This window comes from Notolepis coatsorum (genome assembly GCF_963971535.1).
Source record: "Notolepis coatsorum genome assembly, chromosome: 6".
Lineage (NCBI taxonomy): Eukaryota > Metazoa > Chordata > Actinopteri > Aulopiformes > Paralepididae > Notolepis > Notolepis coatsorum.
The window spans coordinates 107442294-107458192 of record NC_140170.1 but is presented as its reverse complement, the minus strand read 5'-3'; the positions used below and the strand labels follow the sequence as shown (position 1 = coordinate 107458192).

Here is a 15899-nt window from a genome sequence, read left to right as displayed (position 1 = left end):
TAACTGAGGGGTACAATTCCCTGACTGTATTAATCAAGTACTGATATCATTAAATCACTACCGTCTATGTACTCCTGGCCAATACTGTACATAAGTATTATTAGATTAGAACACTCCCACAATAACACGGTTTTCCACACAAAATACTCGTTTACAATATTTATTACATAAAGGGGATTATATTACATTACTTTGGTCAATTGCGCTTATAAGGCAAATAGAATGTGCATAGGCAAATCAATAGTAAATGTTAAGGATTATCTCTGGTACTCTGGGATAGGGGTGTACTACCGGTTGTAAGCCAGCAGAGGGGGGCAATGCTCTAGGAATGTCAATGGTTCACGGAGGCAATGTCATCCCTGGAGCAGCGGGGAGAGGCAGCCTGGTCCCAGGATGCGCGCCGTGTAGGTGAAAGCTGTGGAGTCTCTGGTACGACAAAGACGGGCTTGAGTGATGTCTCCACGGGCACGTGGATCCCACAGCAGTGGGTGTAGACGGTTCTCTGCTTCCAGCAGTACTGGTGAAGAATGAAGAATAATAATCCTTGCCGGAGAAGTGGCACTGCTGGTGGGGTGTAAATCCCCCGTGGTGCTGCTGCTCCGGTGTAGATATCCTCCGGTGCGGTAGTGCACGGTTGACCTTGACGTTACTATACTATTAGCACGGGCAATAAGTGCTCTATGTCGACGCACAATTACTCACTCCACGTGGTCTTTGACTCGTAATGAAGGTTTACTAATAAATAGAGAACGATACGACAAACAGACGTATTAGGATAACACGAGGCTCTATCTTGGGGCAATGCGAGCCCAGCTCTGCCCACGTTGCGTAGTGGGTGAGACGTTGCTTGGGTAACTGAACCAGACTGAACTGAAGGCGAACTGGAAGGGAACTGCAAGGGGAAGTTCTGTATTTGCTTGCGCCCTATTTATATGTACCGTGGACAAATAGTGCCTATCTCATTTCTGTCGCCTCTCGGTCTCGTAGCCGTGGGCGAAAGCGGGCATGTTTGGGCAAGTCCTGGCGGTAGCTTTCAAGTCAGCTCGAGGGGGGGTATGGCGCTGGCGCCTAGGGGATCGCTTCCAATAGGAGAACGAATATTATGGTCTGTCCAGTAACTACTAGGTTAAAGGGATATTCAGTGCATATTGTACAAGGAATATACAAGGGATATCAAGCGATATACAAATATTATACATGGGATCTCAGGCAATAAATATATATATTCGGTTTAATCTGACCCTTTGTAACAGCCGCCCCCTAATTAGTCCCACCTAATTAGCTAAGCAGGGACAGATTAACCGCACTGTCCACTACTCAATGTCTGTGAGGGGTCGGGCAGGTCACAAAGTCAGGGGGTCATGGTCGTCATTAGGCAAGTCGGGGAGCCTTGGCGACTCGATCAGCCTCGCCACGGGTCGGTTGTAGATCCGCCCTTGGCCGAGCGCTTCTGCCACTCTGACCTTTCCGTCGGCACCGGTGGTCACTTTGCTTACGCGGCCGGCCGGCCACGCAGCTCGGGGTGGTGACTGGTCTGTGGTCATGACGACTGGACGGGATGGAGGGGGGCTTAGGAGGAAGCGGGCCTGAGACTGCTTTGATCTGTGCTTGGCTGTGCTTTCTCCTCCTCCTCCGTCTGTTTCGTTTGTTCGCTCTGTACCCCGTGTGAGGAGGGGCCGGTCCCGGCCGCCCCATCAAGGAGTCGCTTGGGGTGCTGGGTTCGAGGTCAGCTACGTCTGAAGCGCAGCTGAGGGGGGTGGAGTTCCGAACTCCCTCTGGTACCCACGGTTCTCTCACGGGCATCTCGCTTAATGTCAATAGCCTCTGCTGTACGGGGGAGAGGCCGGTGTCTTCTTCTGTCTCTCTGGAGTGGAGGCAACTAGTGGCTGCTGTTCGGTTGAGAGATTTAGCGAGGGGGCCTTGTAGGGTCCACCCTAGGCGGGTCTCGACTGCTGCAGCAGGGTCGGGGTGGCGCCGTCTATGAGCGGGATAGGTAGTTGACGCAGGTGCACGTATTTGTCCATCAGCTTGGTGACAGGGTAGGTGTACTGCGATAGTCCTATTTCTTGGCTGGTGAAAGCATTTGTGATCTTGTACCGTCGCTCTGGCTGCCCGCTTGCTGCGATAGTGAAGGAGACATTCTCGCCCTTTATCGTCTTTAAATCTCTTCTTATTGTCCGAATCGTCATTTGGTTCTCGCTCCCCCGCAGTCCCAGCTGGGCCGCAGCGGACGCGAGCAGAAGGGTCTTCTCTGACCCGTCATCAAGGACGGCGTAAGTGTCCATGACTTTGTCCCCGTGGCTCAGGAGCACTCTGACCACTTTGAGGAGCACACGGGGGGTCCCGCTATGCTGGGGGTCTATGTGGAGCACTCCTGTGGGTGGTGACGTAGACTCTATGTGGCACGAGTCGCACCTTGTCCGCCAGTGTCTGCCGTGGCAGTCGGGACACCAGGGAGCGGTCTGGTGGAACTTTGGTTCTGGTGCCACCGCCTCGGCGTGGTACATGACCGCGACGGGCCCACTCGGTTGTCCTGGCTGACGCTTGTTGAGGTCATGCAGGACCTCCAGGTGGGTGCCACCGCACCTGCTGCACTTCCTTTTCAAGTGGCACTCAGCTGCTAGGTGGCTGCGCGCGCAGCGGAAGCAGCGGCGGTGGTCCTTGACCCACTGGCTCACATCATCCGTGGTCAGCTTCTTGAAATCTTCGCACTGATGGAGCCGATGTTCTCCCTCACAGTACTGGCACTCAATCTTCCACTGGTCCTCTTTTGTCGAGGGGGTGTTGTGGTTCTGGTGCTGCGGTACTGACTCTGATTGGTGCATGACAGTCACCGATCTTCTTCCATCATTTATTCTCCTGGGTCCCTCTCTGGAGCTTGGCGTGCTCCGCCCGAATGTATCTAGTCGTAAGCTGCTGACCTCTCTCGCCAGGAAGTCGGCCAGATCAAGGAGGGATGGCTCGGGGCCGTCGGGATCTCGGTAGTCCCTCTGCCGCCTAAAGCGCTCCTGTCTTGCGGGTGGCAGCTTCTCCAAAATCCTCTCAACGTTAGAGTTGGCGTATAGCTCATGCCTGCCCTTCTCCCGTTGAGCTCCCAGCATCCCCACCAGGGACTGCACTTTGATTTACAGGTCGTCTAGTGAGCGATTGTCTGTGGCTGGGGGTAAGCGGTCAGTATGCCTTATCTCTTCTATTACGTAATCCCATATACGTCCATATCTCTGGTCCAGCGCCGCTAGTGCCGCTGTGTATGGTGTCGAAGAGGTGGCATAGGCCAGCGCTATATTGTGCGCCCGCGGTACTTTCAGGTGCTTCAGTAATATTGCATACTTGTGGCGTTCATCAGCGACATCCACCATCATTGTCTCTAAGCACATCCGGAGCTCCGTGTACTGTGCTCGAGTCTCATAGGCGAAGTCTGGAAATGACGGCGTGGCAATGTATGACGCTGTGGGTGACTGATACATCGGTGAGCGTTGGGGGAGAGGCCTCCTAGGCGAGTCTCCTCTTGCGTGTCATCTTGGGCTGGTACTTGGTGGGTACCGAAGGTCGGGTACCCAGGTGCTGTTCCTCGGGGCTGGCGGTGCGTCAAACTCACCCGTGAGTTGAGTCGGGGGTTTGTAGCGCAGGGCCTCGGGGCTGACTTCTGGGCTGTACTGGACCTCCTGGTCCTGAGTACTTGGCTGCGGGTCGGGGCTGTACTGGGCCTCCTGGGCCAGAGCACGTTGCTGCTGGTCGGCTTGACACTCCTCCTCTTCCTCCTCCTCTTCCTCTGCTAGGACCTGGAGTCTTTTGTTCAGTCTCTCGGCGTGGTCCGGTTCTGTACCCCGGTTGCTAGGTCTCGTATGGACCGGCTGGGGAGGGGGTTCAGAGACGTGGGCAGGCTCCTCCTGTTGGCGGGGTCCCGGGTCGCTTCGTCGGGTAGGGGAATGTGTCCTAGACCCGTGTCTTGACGACCTCTGAGAGCTCCGTGCGGAGTGAGGGGGTGTCGCCATGGCAACCAGTTTGTCCATCAGCTCCGCCTGCAGCCGGTCGCGCTCTGCCTCGCGCCGGGCATGGGCTGCGTCGCGCGCTGCTTCGCGCTGGGCATTGGCGGCGGCGCGCTGCGCATTGGCGCTGGCCTGGGCAGCGTCGCGCTGTGCGTTGGCGACGTCGCGCTGGGCATTGGCGCTGGCATGGGCAGCGTGGAGCTGTGCATTTGCGGCGGCGTGCTGTGCATTTGCGGCGGCGTGCTGTGCATCGGCGCGGCTTCTCTCAATGTTCTCTTCTGTCTGGAGGCGTCTGGTCTCCAGCCTTATGCGGTCGTCTTCACTCCTTTGTTGCGCCTGGAAGCGCTCTCGCTCGCCTGCAAACTGTTCGCGCTCGCGCGTCTGTTGCGCTTGAAGTCGATCGCGTTCGGTGGAGGCTGCCAGGGTGGCGATGAGTGCTTGCGCCAGCATCTTGTCCGCCGCGCTGGGGGAAGACGCCGTTCGGGGCGATCGGCTCCCGGCAGTACTTGTTGGAGACCCGTTCTCCTGTTGCGCACCGAGGAGATCCATCTCCTGGGTGCGCGTCTCTTTAGGGTTGTCTTCCTCCCGGAGCTGATCGGGGGCTATTTGTTCGGTATTGTCTGGGGGTAAAGTCGTGTCAGTTCCCTCCTGGTCCCCACCGTGAGCTTGGTCAGTTACATTAGCACCCACTAGGGCCTCTGTGGTCGGGGTAACCTGGTTGTTAGGGTCGGACATAATTTTACTTTCTACTTTTTCCGCGTTTGACTTCCCTTTAAAGCTAGGTATTGGACTGACAGAGTATGCCTCTAGGTAGGGAGGTGGCTGTCGTCTGCGCTGCGGGCGATCTAGCTTAGGAGAACCGTTTGTGGAGTGTTCGTCATCGGCCATGTCAATATTAATATTATATTAATATTACGCTAATTATTATCCGGGGCTCGAAGGACCAATTGTAACTGAGGGGTACAATTCCCTGACTGTATTAATCAAGTACTGATATCATTAAATCACTACCGTCTATGTACTCCTGGCCAATACTGTACATAAGTATTATTAGATTAGAACACTCCCACAATAACACGGTTTTCCACACAAAATACTTGTTTACAATATTTATTACATAAAGGGGATTATATTACATTACTTTGGTCAATTGCGCTTATAAGGCAAATAGAATGTGCATAGGCAAATCAATAGTAAATGTTAAGGATTATCTCTGGTACTCTGGGATAGGGGTGTACTACCGGTTGTAAGCCAGCAGAGGGGGGCAATGCTCTAGGAATGTCAATGGTTCACGGAGGCGATGTCATCCCTGGAGCAGCGGGGAGAGGCAGCCTGGTCCCAGGATGCGCGCCGTGTAGGTGAAAGCTGTGGAGTCTCTGGTACGACAAAGACGGGCTTGAGTGATGTCTCCACGGGCACGTGGATCCCACAGCAGTGGGTGTAGACGGTTCTCTGCTTCCAGCAGTACTGGTGAAGAATGAAGAATAATAATCCTTGCCGGAGAAGTGGCACTGCTGGTGGGGTGTAAATCCCCCGTGGTGCTGCTGCTCCGGTGTAGATATCCTCCGGTGCGGTAGTGCACGGTTGACCTTGACGTTACTATACTATTAGCACGGGCAATAAGTGCTCTATGTCGACGCACAATTACTCACTCCACGTGGTCTTTGACTCGTAATGAAGGTTTACTAATAAATAGAGAACGATACGACAAACAGACGTATTAGGATAACACGAGGCTCTATCTTGGGGCAATGCGAGCCCAGCTCTGCCCACGTTGCGTAGTGGGTGAGACGTTGCTTGGGTAACTGAACCAGACTGAACTGAAGGCGAACTGGAAGGGAACTGCAAGGGGAAGTTCTGTATTTGCTTGCGCCCTATTTATATGTACCGTGGACAAATAGTGCCTATCTCATTTCTGTCGCCTCTCGGTCTCGTAGCCGTGGGCGAAAGCGGGCATGTTTGGGCAAGTCCTGGCGGTAGCTTTCAAGTCAGCTCGAGGGGGGGTATGGCGCTGGCGCCTAGGGGATCGCTTCCAATAGGAGAACGAATATTATGGTCTGTCCAGTAACTACTAGGTTAAAGGGATATTCAGTGCATATTGTACAAGGAATATACAAGGGATATCAAGCGATATACAAATATTATACATGGGATCTCAGGCAATAAATATATATATTCGGTTTAATCTGACCCTTTGTAACAACTACTCTATGCACAGTACTGGGCTAGTTCCTAAAGCAGCTAGCTAGTGCATGTTAAGATGTACCAGAACCTTAGTCCAGTTTTGTTTAATCTGTGTCAGTCTCCCACGTGTGTGATGGGATGATGAGCGTGTGCTCTCACAAATCAACTGATCCCAACATCAGGCAGCAGATATATATATATCTTTCCAGGGTCACCACTTTCCCAGATTCACACAGAGCTCTGTGAGTCTCTCTCCATCACCCCCAGCCCTCCACCTGTTCCCCTGAGACCTAACCATTGTCCCCCAGCAATAAGAGCAGTGAGCATGTGTCCCACAGACAATGTTGTCTTACCAAGCTCTCCCATTGGCTACAGCGTGTGAGAAGCTCCAACCAAACCAAGACCCACACATTCATATGTAGATTGGGGACTATAAGTAGGAGTGAAGAAGCCAGTAGAGACCAGATTCTCTCTACACAGAGATCTCTACTGCACAGAGACTAGCCATGGCTCCTACAATCCCTGCAGCAAGGAACTATTCTAAGCACCTGACTTTGCCCAACAAGGTAAATTGAAGTTCATGTAAAAATATGATTAATCATTAATGTTCATTAAGCTTGTGTTGTTTTCCAGAATATGTTAATAATTAATCGCATTCCTCTTCCTTCCATAGCTGAGAAAAAGGTGCGCAGAGAGAGAATCAACAGCAGCATTGAGCAGCTCAAGTCTCTCCTGGGCCCAGAGTTCCTCAACCAACAGCCTGACTCCAAGCTGGAGAAAGCTGACATCCTGGAGATGACAGTTTGCTTGCTGAGACGACAGCAGCAGTACCAGACAGTGAGCTCCTCCTCCTGCTCAACAGCTGTCAATCAAGGTTACTCCAGGTGTGTCCAAGAGACGGTGCACTTCCTGTCTAAGGATGAGATGAAGACACAGTCCCACAGAAGACTGTTGAACCATGTCCAGAACCTGCCGTCGTCCTCTGATAAGAATATGAGGGACAGTGATCTGCTTCTGCTGAGCTCTTCAGTCCAGCATCACGAAAGAGTAAGCAGTGCCCCCTGGAGGCCCTGGTAGAGACCTACTGAAGGTCTACTCTACTAGAACCAAATTGATCATATTGGTCAAAATATACATTAACAAAGACATTATTCTAAATGTAATAGCATTATTCTGTATGAACAGTTTTTGTTTAAATTACTAGGCTCAGTTGGTTTCACATTCTGCATTCCTATAGTGAGAATATTTTCAAAGGAAATGTCTAAATGTTGCAAATGTCTTAGTGAATATTTAAAGAAATTAAGATGTATAGTCTATGACTAACATATGTTTCTCTTTTGTGATCAATATGATAAAAAACTAAAAAACCTGTATCAAGGTTAATAGCATCACTTGCTTATTTCTTTTTGAAAGGAATAGCACTTCATATTACCGTATTACATTTTTGTACCTTCTGTGATGTTAATCCATGATGACTATTGACCCAAACTGGGTGTTATTATTATTACCCCATTAACCGATCTGTTTTAAGATTGTGTTTTTGTTTCATGATTTATGTATACGTAATGTGCACATTGGAGCAGAAAATAGCTTACTTGCCCATGCACAAGCAAGTGAAGTTATATGTTCTCTTAATTTAATAGAGTACTGTGTCTTCAACGAAGACAGCTGCTCTGTGTACTCTCCTCTGCTCTATTTGAGTACAATGTTTCACAGAGTACAATGTGTCCAATTTCTTGTTGTGATGTATCATCATCTATACTGCCTTTTATTCAGGCAGACAAACCTGATGTAATTATATTTCAATAAATGTTCAGCAGCTGACATTCTAACCATTGCAATTTCCTTCTTTTGTTTTTAAACCTTTATTCATCAGAGAATATGTTGCTTATTTTCTTTTCAGCAATGGCCTTGGTCATTCAAGCATACACAACATAAAAAGGACATGGGAGGATGGTGGAAAGATACAAGATTTCAAAAAGAATGTGGTGAACTGAAAAGATAGAGACCATATAGGATGACAACACTGTCAAACCCTGCCCTACTGTACACTCAGTAGTACTAATTTGTATATCTTGTACCCAGTTTAATCACCTGTACATTGTATATCACTGTTGCACTTTACTGCTACATTTGCACTCTGGTTGGATGCCAACGTTATTTTCGTTGTACTGTACTTGTGCTGTATAATGACAATACATTTGAATCTAATCTAATCGAATCTAATCTAATCTAATCTAATCTAATCTAATCTAATCTTTTCTTGATCTTCCAATCACAACTGTTGCTTCAATTATGATTGGATGATCCAAAAAAGGGAGTGAGGTTTGAGACAGGTGAGGGAGAAATGGAATCTGAAGAATAAACTGTGAACAATGGATTTGTTTGGAGGTTTTTGAAGTTGATAGGCACACATGAGGGAATAATAGTCACCTGAATGATAAGGTCAAAGTCTACTGACAAATATAACAAAAAGAAAAAGTGAAATCTACACTTTCTGCAAAACATTAAACATACATAAGACATTAAAGTGTAACAACACCCAAATAAAAATAAATTACATTTTTTGTGAACATGACCTACTCTCTCCCAAAACCAGATAACTTTATTCTATAGTAGGCCCAGTGTCTAGAGAATACACCTATATACTCAGAACACTCTCCTGAATTCTCAGTGTCACCTTTACCCAGGGACGTGCACAGACATTTTGGGAGGCATGGGTGCTCAACCTTGCTGTGCTGTCTGGCACGTTACCTCTTAATCAGCCTCTCTCTCTCTATCTCTCTCTCTCTTGCTCTCTCTCTCTCTCTCTTGCTCTCTCTCACTCTCTCTTGCTCTCTCTCTTGCTCTCTCTCTCTCTCTCTCTCTTGCTCTCTCTCACTCTCTCACTGGCTTGGTGTAGACAGTGGCGCTGCTGGCTCTCCGGCTAGTGACGTCACTGGCGCGCCGGCTGTTGTGGAGGGGGGGGGGGCAACCGCGAGGGGGGGGGGACGCTCTCTCGTTGTCGGAACACAGTGTGAGAAGAGCATTTATGCAGGTGAACACCAGGAAGGCTGCTGGCCCAGATGGCATAACAGGACGTATACTCAAGACCTGTGCCAACCAGCTGGCCCCTGTGTTCACCGCCATATTTAATCAATCACTGGCGGAGTCAGTGGTCCCTGCCTGCTTCAAGATGTCTACCATCATCCCTGTGCCGAAGAAACCCTCCCCAGCATGTCCAAATGACTACAGACCGGTGGCACTCACCTCTGTGGTCATGAAATGTTTCGAGAGGCTGGTCAAGGACCACATTTGTGCCTCCCTCCCCAGTGATATGGACCCTATGCAATTTGCATACAGGACAAACAGGTCCACCGACGACACGGTCTCCCAGGTACTGCACAGCACCCTCTCGCACCTTGACCGTCAGAAGGGGGGCTATGTGAGACTGTTGTTCATTGACTACAGCTCAGCGTTCAACACCATAGTCCCCACCAGACTGGTGGACAAGCTGATCGAGCTAGGTCTGAGCTCCGCCCTGAGCGCCTGGGTACTGGACTTTCTGAGCGAAAGACCCCAGGCGGTCAGGGTGGGGGGTCAGACCTCCAACACCATCACCCTGAGCATCGGGTCCCCCCAGGGCTGTGTTCTGAGCCCCCTGCTGTACTCACTCTACACACATGACTGTGTGGCCAAGTTCAGCTCCAACTCCATAGTGAAGTTCGCAGATGACACTGTGGTGGTGGGGCTGATCTCGGACAACGACGAGAAGGCCTACCGGGAGGAGGTTGAGGTACTGGAACGCTGGTGCCAGGACAACAGCCTGCTCCTGAACATTGGCAAAACCAAGGAACTGATCGTGGATTATAGGAGAGGACAGCAGGAGACACACACACCACTGATGATAAACGGGGCTACCGTGGACAGGGTGAGCAGCTTCAAGTACCTGGGGGTCCACATCTCAGAGGACCTGACATGGTCAACACACATAGACACAGTAGTAAAGAAGGTGAAACAGCGTCTCTACCACCTGAGACAGTTAAGGAAGTTCAGAGTATCGGGGAAGATACTCCAGTCCTTCTACTCAGGAGCTGTAGAGAGCATCCTGACCGGAAACATCACTGCCTGGTATGGAAACAGCACGGCACAGGACAAGAAGGCCCTACAGAAAGTGGTGCGCTCAGCCGAGTGTACCACGGGTATTGCACTACCCCCCCTGCAGGTTCTATACAACAAGAGGTGCAAATCCAGAGCCTGCAGGATAATGAAAGACCCTCACCACCCCAATAACAGCCTGTTTCAGCTGCTGAGGTCAGGCAGACGCCTGCGAACCCCAGCTACTAGGACAGAGCGGCTTAGGCTCAGCTTCTTCCCCCAGGCCATCAGAGCCATGAACAATGAACATTGAGTGCTCAGAACATTGAACTGTCCACACACAAGCACACATGAACACACACACGACACGCACACTGTGCACGCTCACACACGAGCAGCCACTTAACACTTTAACATGAGCGGGCACACACTCATGTCGCACACACGCACACTTATGGCCAAAGGAAAGGACACTTTAAATTAGAATAACAGGAACAGTGTATTGCACTACCAAAGCTAACTAGCATGTCACACATGCTCTGTAAATAACTATGTACAGATACCGAGATGTCACTCCATGTTACCTGCTACCTGTTACTGCACAATGTTGTTTCTTCTTTTGATTCTATTATATGTACCACTGTATTGCACATCGTTGCGGGCAAGACCACCCGCATTTCATTGTATACCTGTATGCCGTGACAATTAAAACTCTTGACTTGACTTGACTTGACTCTCTCTTGCTCTCTCTTGCTCTCTCTCTCATTTACACTCCTTTGAAACTTGTCTTGCAGTGTTGAGCCCTCAATGTCATAATTTATAGGCTGAGCAATAGAGAATTCGGCACCCCAGCAACAAGTGCACAAGGTTTTATTAAACAAATTAGTTTTTGTATCCTCTTTTTCTCCGCCTGATTTTCTATTTTTTTTCTCCCCATCCCAATTTTAGTCGTTATGCCAATTCCCCCCTCCCCTACCTGGTTGTTGTGCGCATGTTCCTCCTACTGGTCGGTACAAGGGAACCCTGAAGTCCACCACATGCTTCCTCCGACACATGTGGAGACAGCCAGTGGCTCTAGCTCTTCTCACCTGGCAGCGAGGACTCTCATTGGTGAAGCGTAACACGTGGGAGGTCACGCTGCCTTCATCAAGTCCTGCCTCCGCTGAGCAGAGCAGGCGCCCAGACCTGACCTGTAGGCGTCGCTGTCCACAACGCCAGATTACCACCCACGACTTCCCTCCCCATAACTCAGCCAAACAAGTTAGTATGACGACCGGCCCAAGCCGCAGGGCAATGCTGACTCCGGGAGTCGAGTTATTAAACAAATGTGTCAATAAATTGCCAGGCAATAGAGAAGTCTGCACTTCTCTAAACACAAAATAGTTTCTGTTTGAACTCATTAGCCATTCCATGTTGAATGAGCATAATCCACTTCAGTAGTTTCAGAAACAGTTACATCCTGCCGCCTCCAGTCCAAGTTTGTACCCTGATCAGGTGTTCCCCAGTGTGATGTGTAATGTCTGATTGTAGTCCCCTGTCCCCTGTCTTGTAGTTCTTTGGTCGTTTCCCTCCCAGGTGAATCCATTTGTAATCAGCCCAGGTGTTTCTTGTCTCGTCATCCCCTTGTGCATATGTGCTCTGTTCTCCCCTAGTGTGAGGCTGATCCTATCTGTGCAGTCCTGTCCTTTGTTTGTTATACTTTTTATGTTATCCCTGGCCTTCACCTTCACCAATGGTAAATAATATAATTAAACCTCTTTTTGTTACTTTGGCTACCGTTTCATATAATGTTTCATTGACAAGACAACGAGCACTTTAGATCAAATCTGTTATGGTTTGAAACCGACCCCAATCGCACAACACAAGACAGGTATTAGAGTAAGCCAAAACAGGGCAATATTTATTATAGAACAAAAAGCGGCACAGTCCCTTTAAGGGAGAACACAAAAAACACAAGAGTCATGAAATATGAAACTGCGGCACTGTGCCTTTAACAGGCGAACAGGCTAAGGGACCAGGGCTAAGGGCCAGGGCTAAGGGCCATGGCTAAGTGTCAGGGCCAGGACCAGAGCTAAGGGCCAGGGCTAAGTGTCAGGGCCAGGACCAGAGCTAAGGGCCAGGGCTAAGTGTCAGGGCCCGGACCAGAGCTAAGGGCCAGGGCTGCTTACAGGGATGAGGACAGGGTTACGACGGCGGAGGCCGGGCACGGGGACAGGGGCCCGACGGTGGAGGCCGGGCACCGGGACAGGAGCCCGACGGCGGAGGCCTGGCACGGGGACAGGGGCCCGACGGCGGAGGCCTGGCACGGGGACAGGGGCCCGACAGCGGAGGCCGGGCACGGAGATCCTCCTCCCGTCCCTACACCGAGTAGGGCTCTGCTGCTCAGGAAGGAATCCTCCTCCTCCTCCTCGGATGCTGCAGACGGGCAGCGCAGAACAAAGGGGTCCGAGGCGAAACGGGATGGGCACACGCCATCCTCCCGTGGAATACTAGGGAGCGACGGCGAGCCTGGGTCCGAGGGGAAACGGGATGGGCACACGCCATCCTCCCGTGGAATAATAGGGAGCGACGACGAGCCGGGGTCCGAGGGGAACGGGATGAGCACACGCCATCCTCCCGTGGAATAATAGGGAGCGACGGCGAGCCTCACCCCAGGAACGAGGATCACAAAGAGACGCCTTCCTCCCGTGGAATCGGGAGCGATGGCGAGTGTAACTGAGGGGTACAATTCCCTGACTGTATTGTTAGATATGATATTTAATACCACTACCTCATGTACTTTAACTTCTGGCCACCCAGTACAAGATATAAGTATGATGAACACTTTCCCACCTGATGAAACGAACCAACACAAATGTACCAAATCGAATATTTAATACAGCAAAAGGTGTATACAACATTCACTTAATTACATTTATGATTTGAAATATTGAATATGCACTTTTATGGCAAATGAGTATTCGTAGGTAAATCAACATTGAATGTCCAATCTCTGGTTGCGCAGGGAGTAAGTATACAACCTGGAATATTTAGGAAACGATAGCGATGGTACTTAAATGATTATAGCTGGATACACTAAGGGGGGGGGGGGGGTCCCGCTGGTTGTAAGACAGTAGGAGGGGGGGGTTAGAGAAGCCGCTGGCGGTATCCCATCTGGCCGACGGTGTCTTGGGAGAATCCAAAGTCTTGGACACGGTGCCCACAGAACCTCGGGCCGCAGACGAATACAGCTGGACCCTCTGTGGAACGGTATCTGCCGGTCCACAACGGAGAGACGTGGTGCGACCTCACGTGTAGAGCGCCGCCTCACCTGGAGTCCTCTCCGGGGGGTAATTCCAACACTCGGCAGTGTTGGCCTTTATCCATGGAATAATCAAAGCACACAAAGCATAATCCAAGAGCCGTGGAAGGCTCGCCGTCGTCTGGGTAGAGTAATCCAATATACAGGTCCAGTCGCTCTTGACCCGGAGCTCCTCGGATGCAATCACCACTAGGGGTCTGACCAGCCTGGTTAAGCGTCCAGATAACGTCAGGAACGATGGGGGTGCTGATAACTGTAGAACTCTAACCGAACGATGCACCATACATAAATAGACTATTATTAGCTTAATAGAATACGTCCAACTCGACGGTATGGTGCCAAACTATGACCATTCAACTATTAATCTACACGATATCTCAATGCCTATTCTGGGCCAAGTAGGCCTTACTACACCGCACGTGCGTCGTGGGGAGGCTTTTGCGTCTGTCACTCTGTTGGAGGGTAAAGAACTGGACTAAAAGAAAGTTCTACTTTACGAGCGCCATATATATATGCGCTATGAACAAATAGTACCATTCGTATTTCGCCCGGCATATTACTGCGCGGAACCGGGGGTTGCCTCGACATGTTAGGCGGCACGATTGAACTTGGACCTAGGGGTATGGCAACCTGGCGCCAGGTTCTCGTCCAATGGTAGAATGAAACTATTATGGGCTGTTTAGTAGAAACGGGGATATTCAATGCATATTGTACAAGGAATATACAGGGGATATCAAACGATATACAAATACAATTAAATATATATATATAAATAAATATACATATTCGGTTTAATCTGATCCTTCACAACAGCCGCCCCCTAATTAGTCCCACCTAATTAGCTAAGCAGAGACAGATTAACCGCACTGTCTTCCACTCAAGGTCCGCTGTAAGGGTCAGTCAACTCACAAAGTCATAGGGTCATGGTCATCATCGATAGTATCTGGGAGTCGGGGCAGTTCTATGAGGCTCGCCACGGGACGTGTGTAGGTGCGCCCTTGGACGAGTACTTCAGCTGCTCGGACCTTGCCATCGGCACCGGTGATCACTTTGCTTACGCGGCCAGCCGGCCACATAGCTCTGGGGAGTGACTGGTCAATAATCATGACGACTGTTCCTTCTGTCAAATTGTCTCTCTCTTTTACCCACTTCTGGCGGGTCTGTAGAGACGGTAGGTAGTGAAGTAGGAAGCTGCTCCAAAACTTGTCAGCTAGTACTTGGCTGTACCTCCACATTCTTCGGCCGTTCGCTTCTTCGGGCCTGTACATTGTCTGGGGTAGTGCGGGGTCCAGCCGCCCCATTAGGAGTGTGTTGGGGGTGACTGGGTCGACGTCTGCTATATCACTGGAGACGTAACCGAGGGGCTTTGAGTTCAATACTCCCTCGATCTCCGTGAGGACTGTCATTAGGACTTCCTCTGCCACAGTCTGGGCTCCGAGTACGGCATACAGGGCTGTCTTTATAGAACGTACTTCTCGTTCCCAGGTTCCACCGAAGTGGGGTGAGTTCGGGGGATTAAACTGGAAGTCAACCTGGGCTGGAGCGAGGTGGGTCTTAAGTTCTGGGCCCATAGCTTGGAAGCTCTCTCTCAGCTCTCTTTCTCCGCCTTTGAAGTTGGTCCCGTGATCAGACAACAATGTAGACGGTTTTCCTTTCCGTGATGTGAATCTCCGGAAGGCCATAAGGAATGAGTCTGTGCTCATGGTCGGAAGGAGCTCGATATGTATCCCTCTGGTGGTCATGCATTTGAATACAATACCCCACCGCTTCTCGGTGCCTCTTCCTCTCTTTATATACAACGGGCCAAAACAGTCCATGCCTGTGGAGTGGAATGGCTTGTCGCCGATTCGGAGGCGACAGGGGGTAGGTCAGCCATCCGTGGTATGCTGGGCTGCGCGCGCCACTTACGGCAGTCTAGACAGGTTCGCTGGAAGCGCCGTACTGCTTCTCTCCCTTGCAATATCCAATAACGACGTCTGATCTCCGCGAAGACTCTCTCTGCTCCTGCGTGGTGCACATCCTCGTCGTATTTCTTTATGATCAGCTCTGTGACCTTGTGTCGGCTGTTCAAGACGATCGGGTGCTTAATGTCATCTGGTAGATCGGGGGCTCTCCGCAGGCGACCACCCACTCTGATGAGATTATGTGCGTCACTCTCTGGTGCCAGGTGAATCAGTCTGCTGTCTGATGGGACGGGGTTTCCTCCCTGTAGACAGTCTAGCTCATCGGGCAACGAGTCTCTCTGGGCTCGTTGTAGTAGAAGAAGTTCTGCTTCTCCGTAGTCAGCTGCTGACATGTCAGTGGTGGGCTGAATCTCTGGGTGGTGCCGCAGGAATGTTCTTTGTTGC

At 50.5% G+C, this 15899-nt stretch overlaps 1 protein-coding gene across 1 annotated transcript; it reads left to right on the top strand.

The window, feature by feature from the left end:
• Positions 1-6650: 6650 nt before the first annotated feature.
• Positions 6651-7250, top strand: LOC311229640 (transcription factor HES-5-like; the record flags this gene model as incomplete). The annotated part of the gene is made up of 2 exons (XM_084315717.1): positions 6651-6739; positions 6834-7250. The coding sequence occupies exons 1-2, from the start codon at positions 6680-6682 to the stop codon at positions 7248-7250; spliced, it is 477 nt and encodes a 158-aa protein (XP_084171843.1). The 5' UTR covers positions 6651-6679.
• Between the last annotated feature and the right edge of the window lie 8649 nt (positions 7251-15899).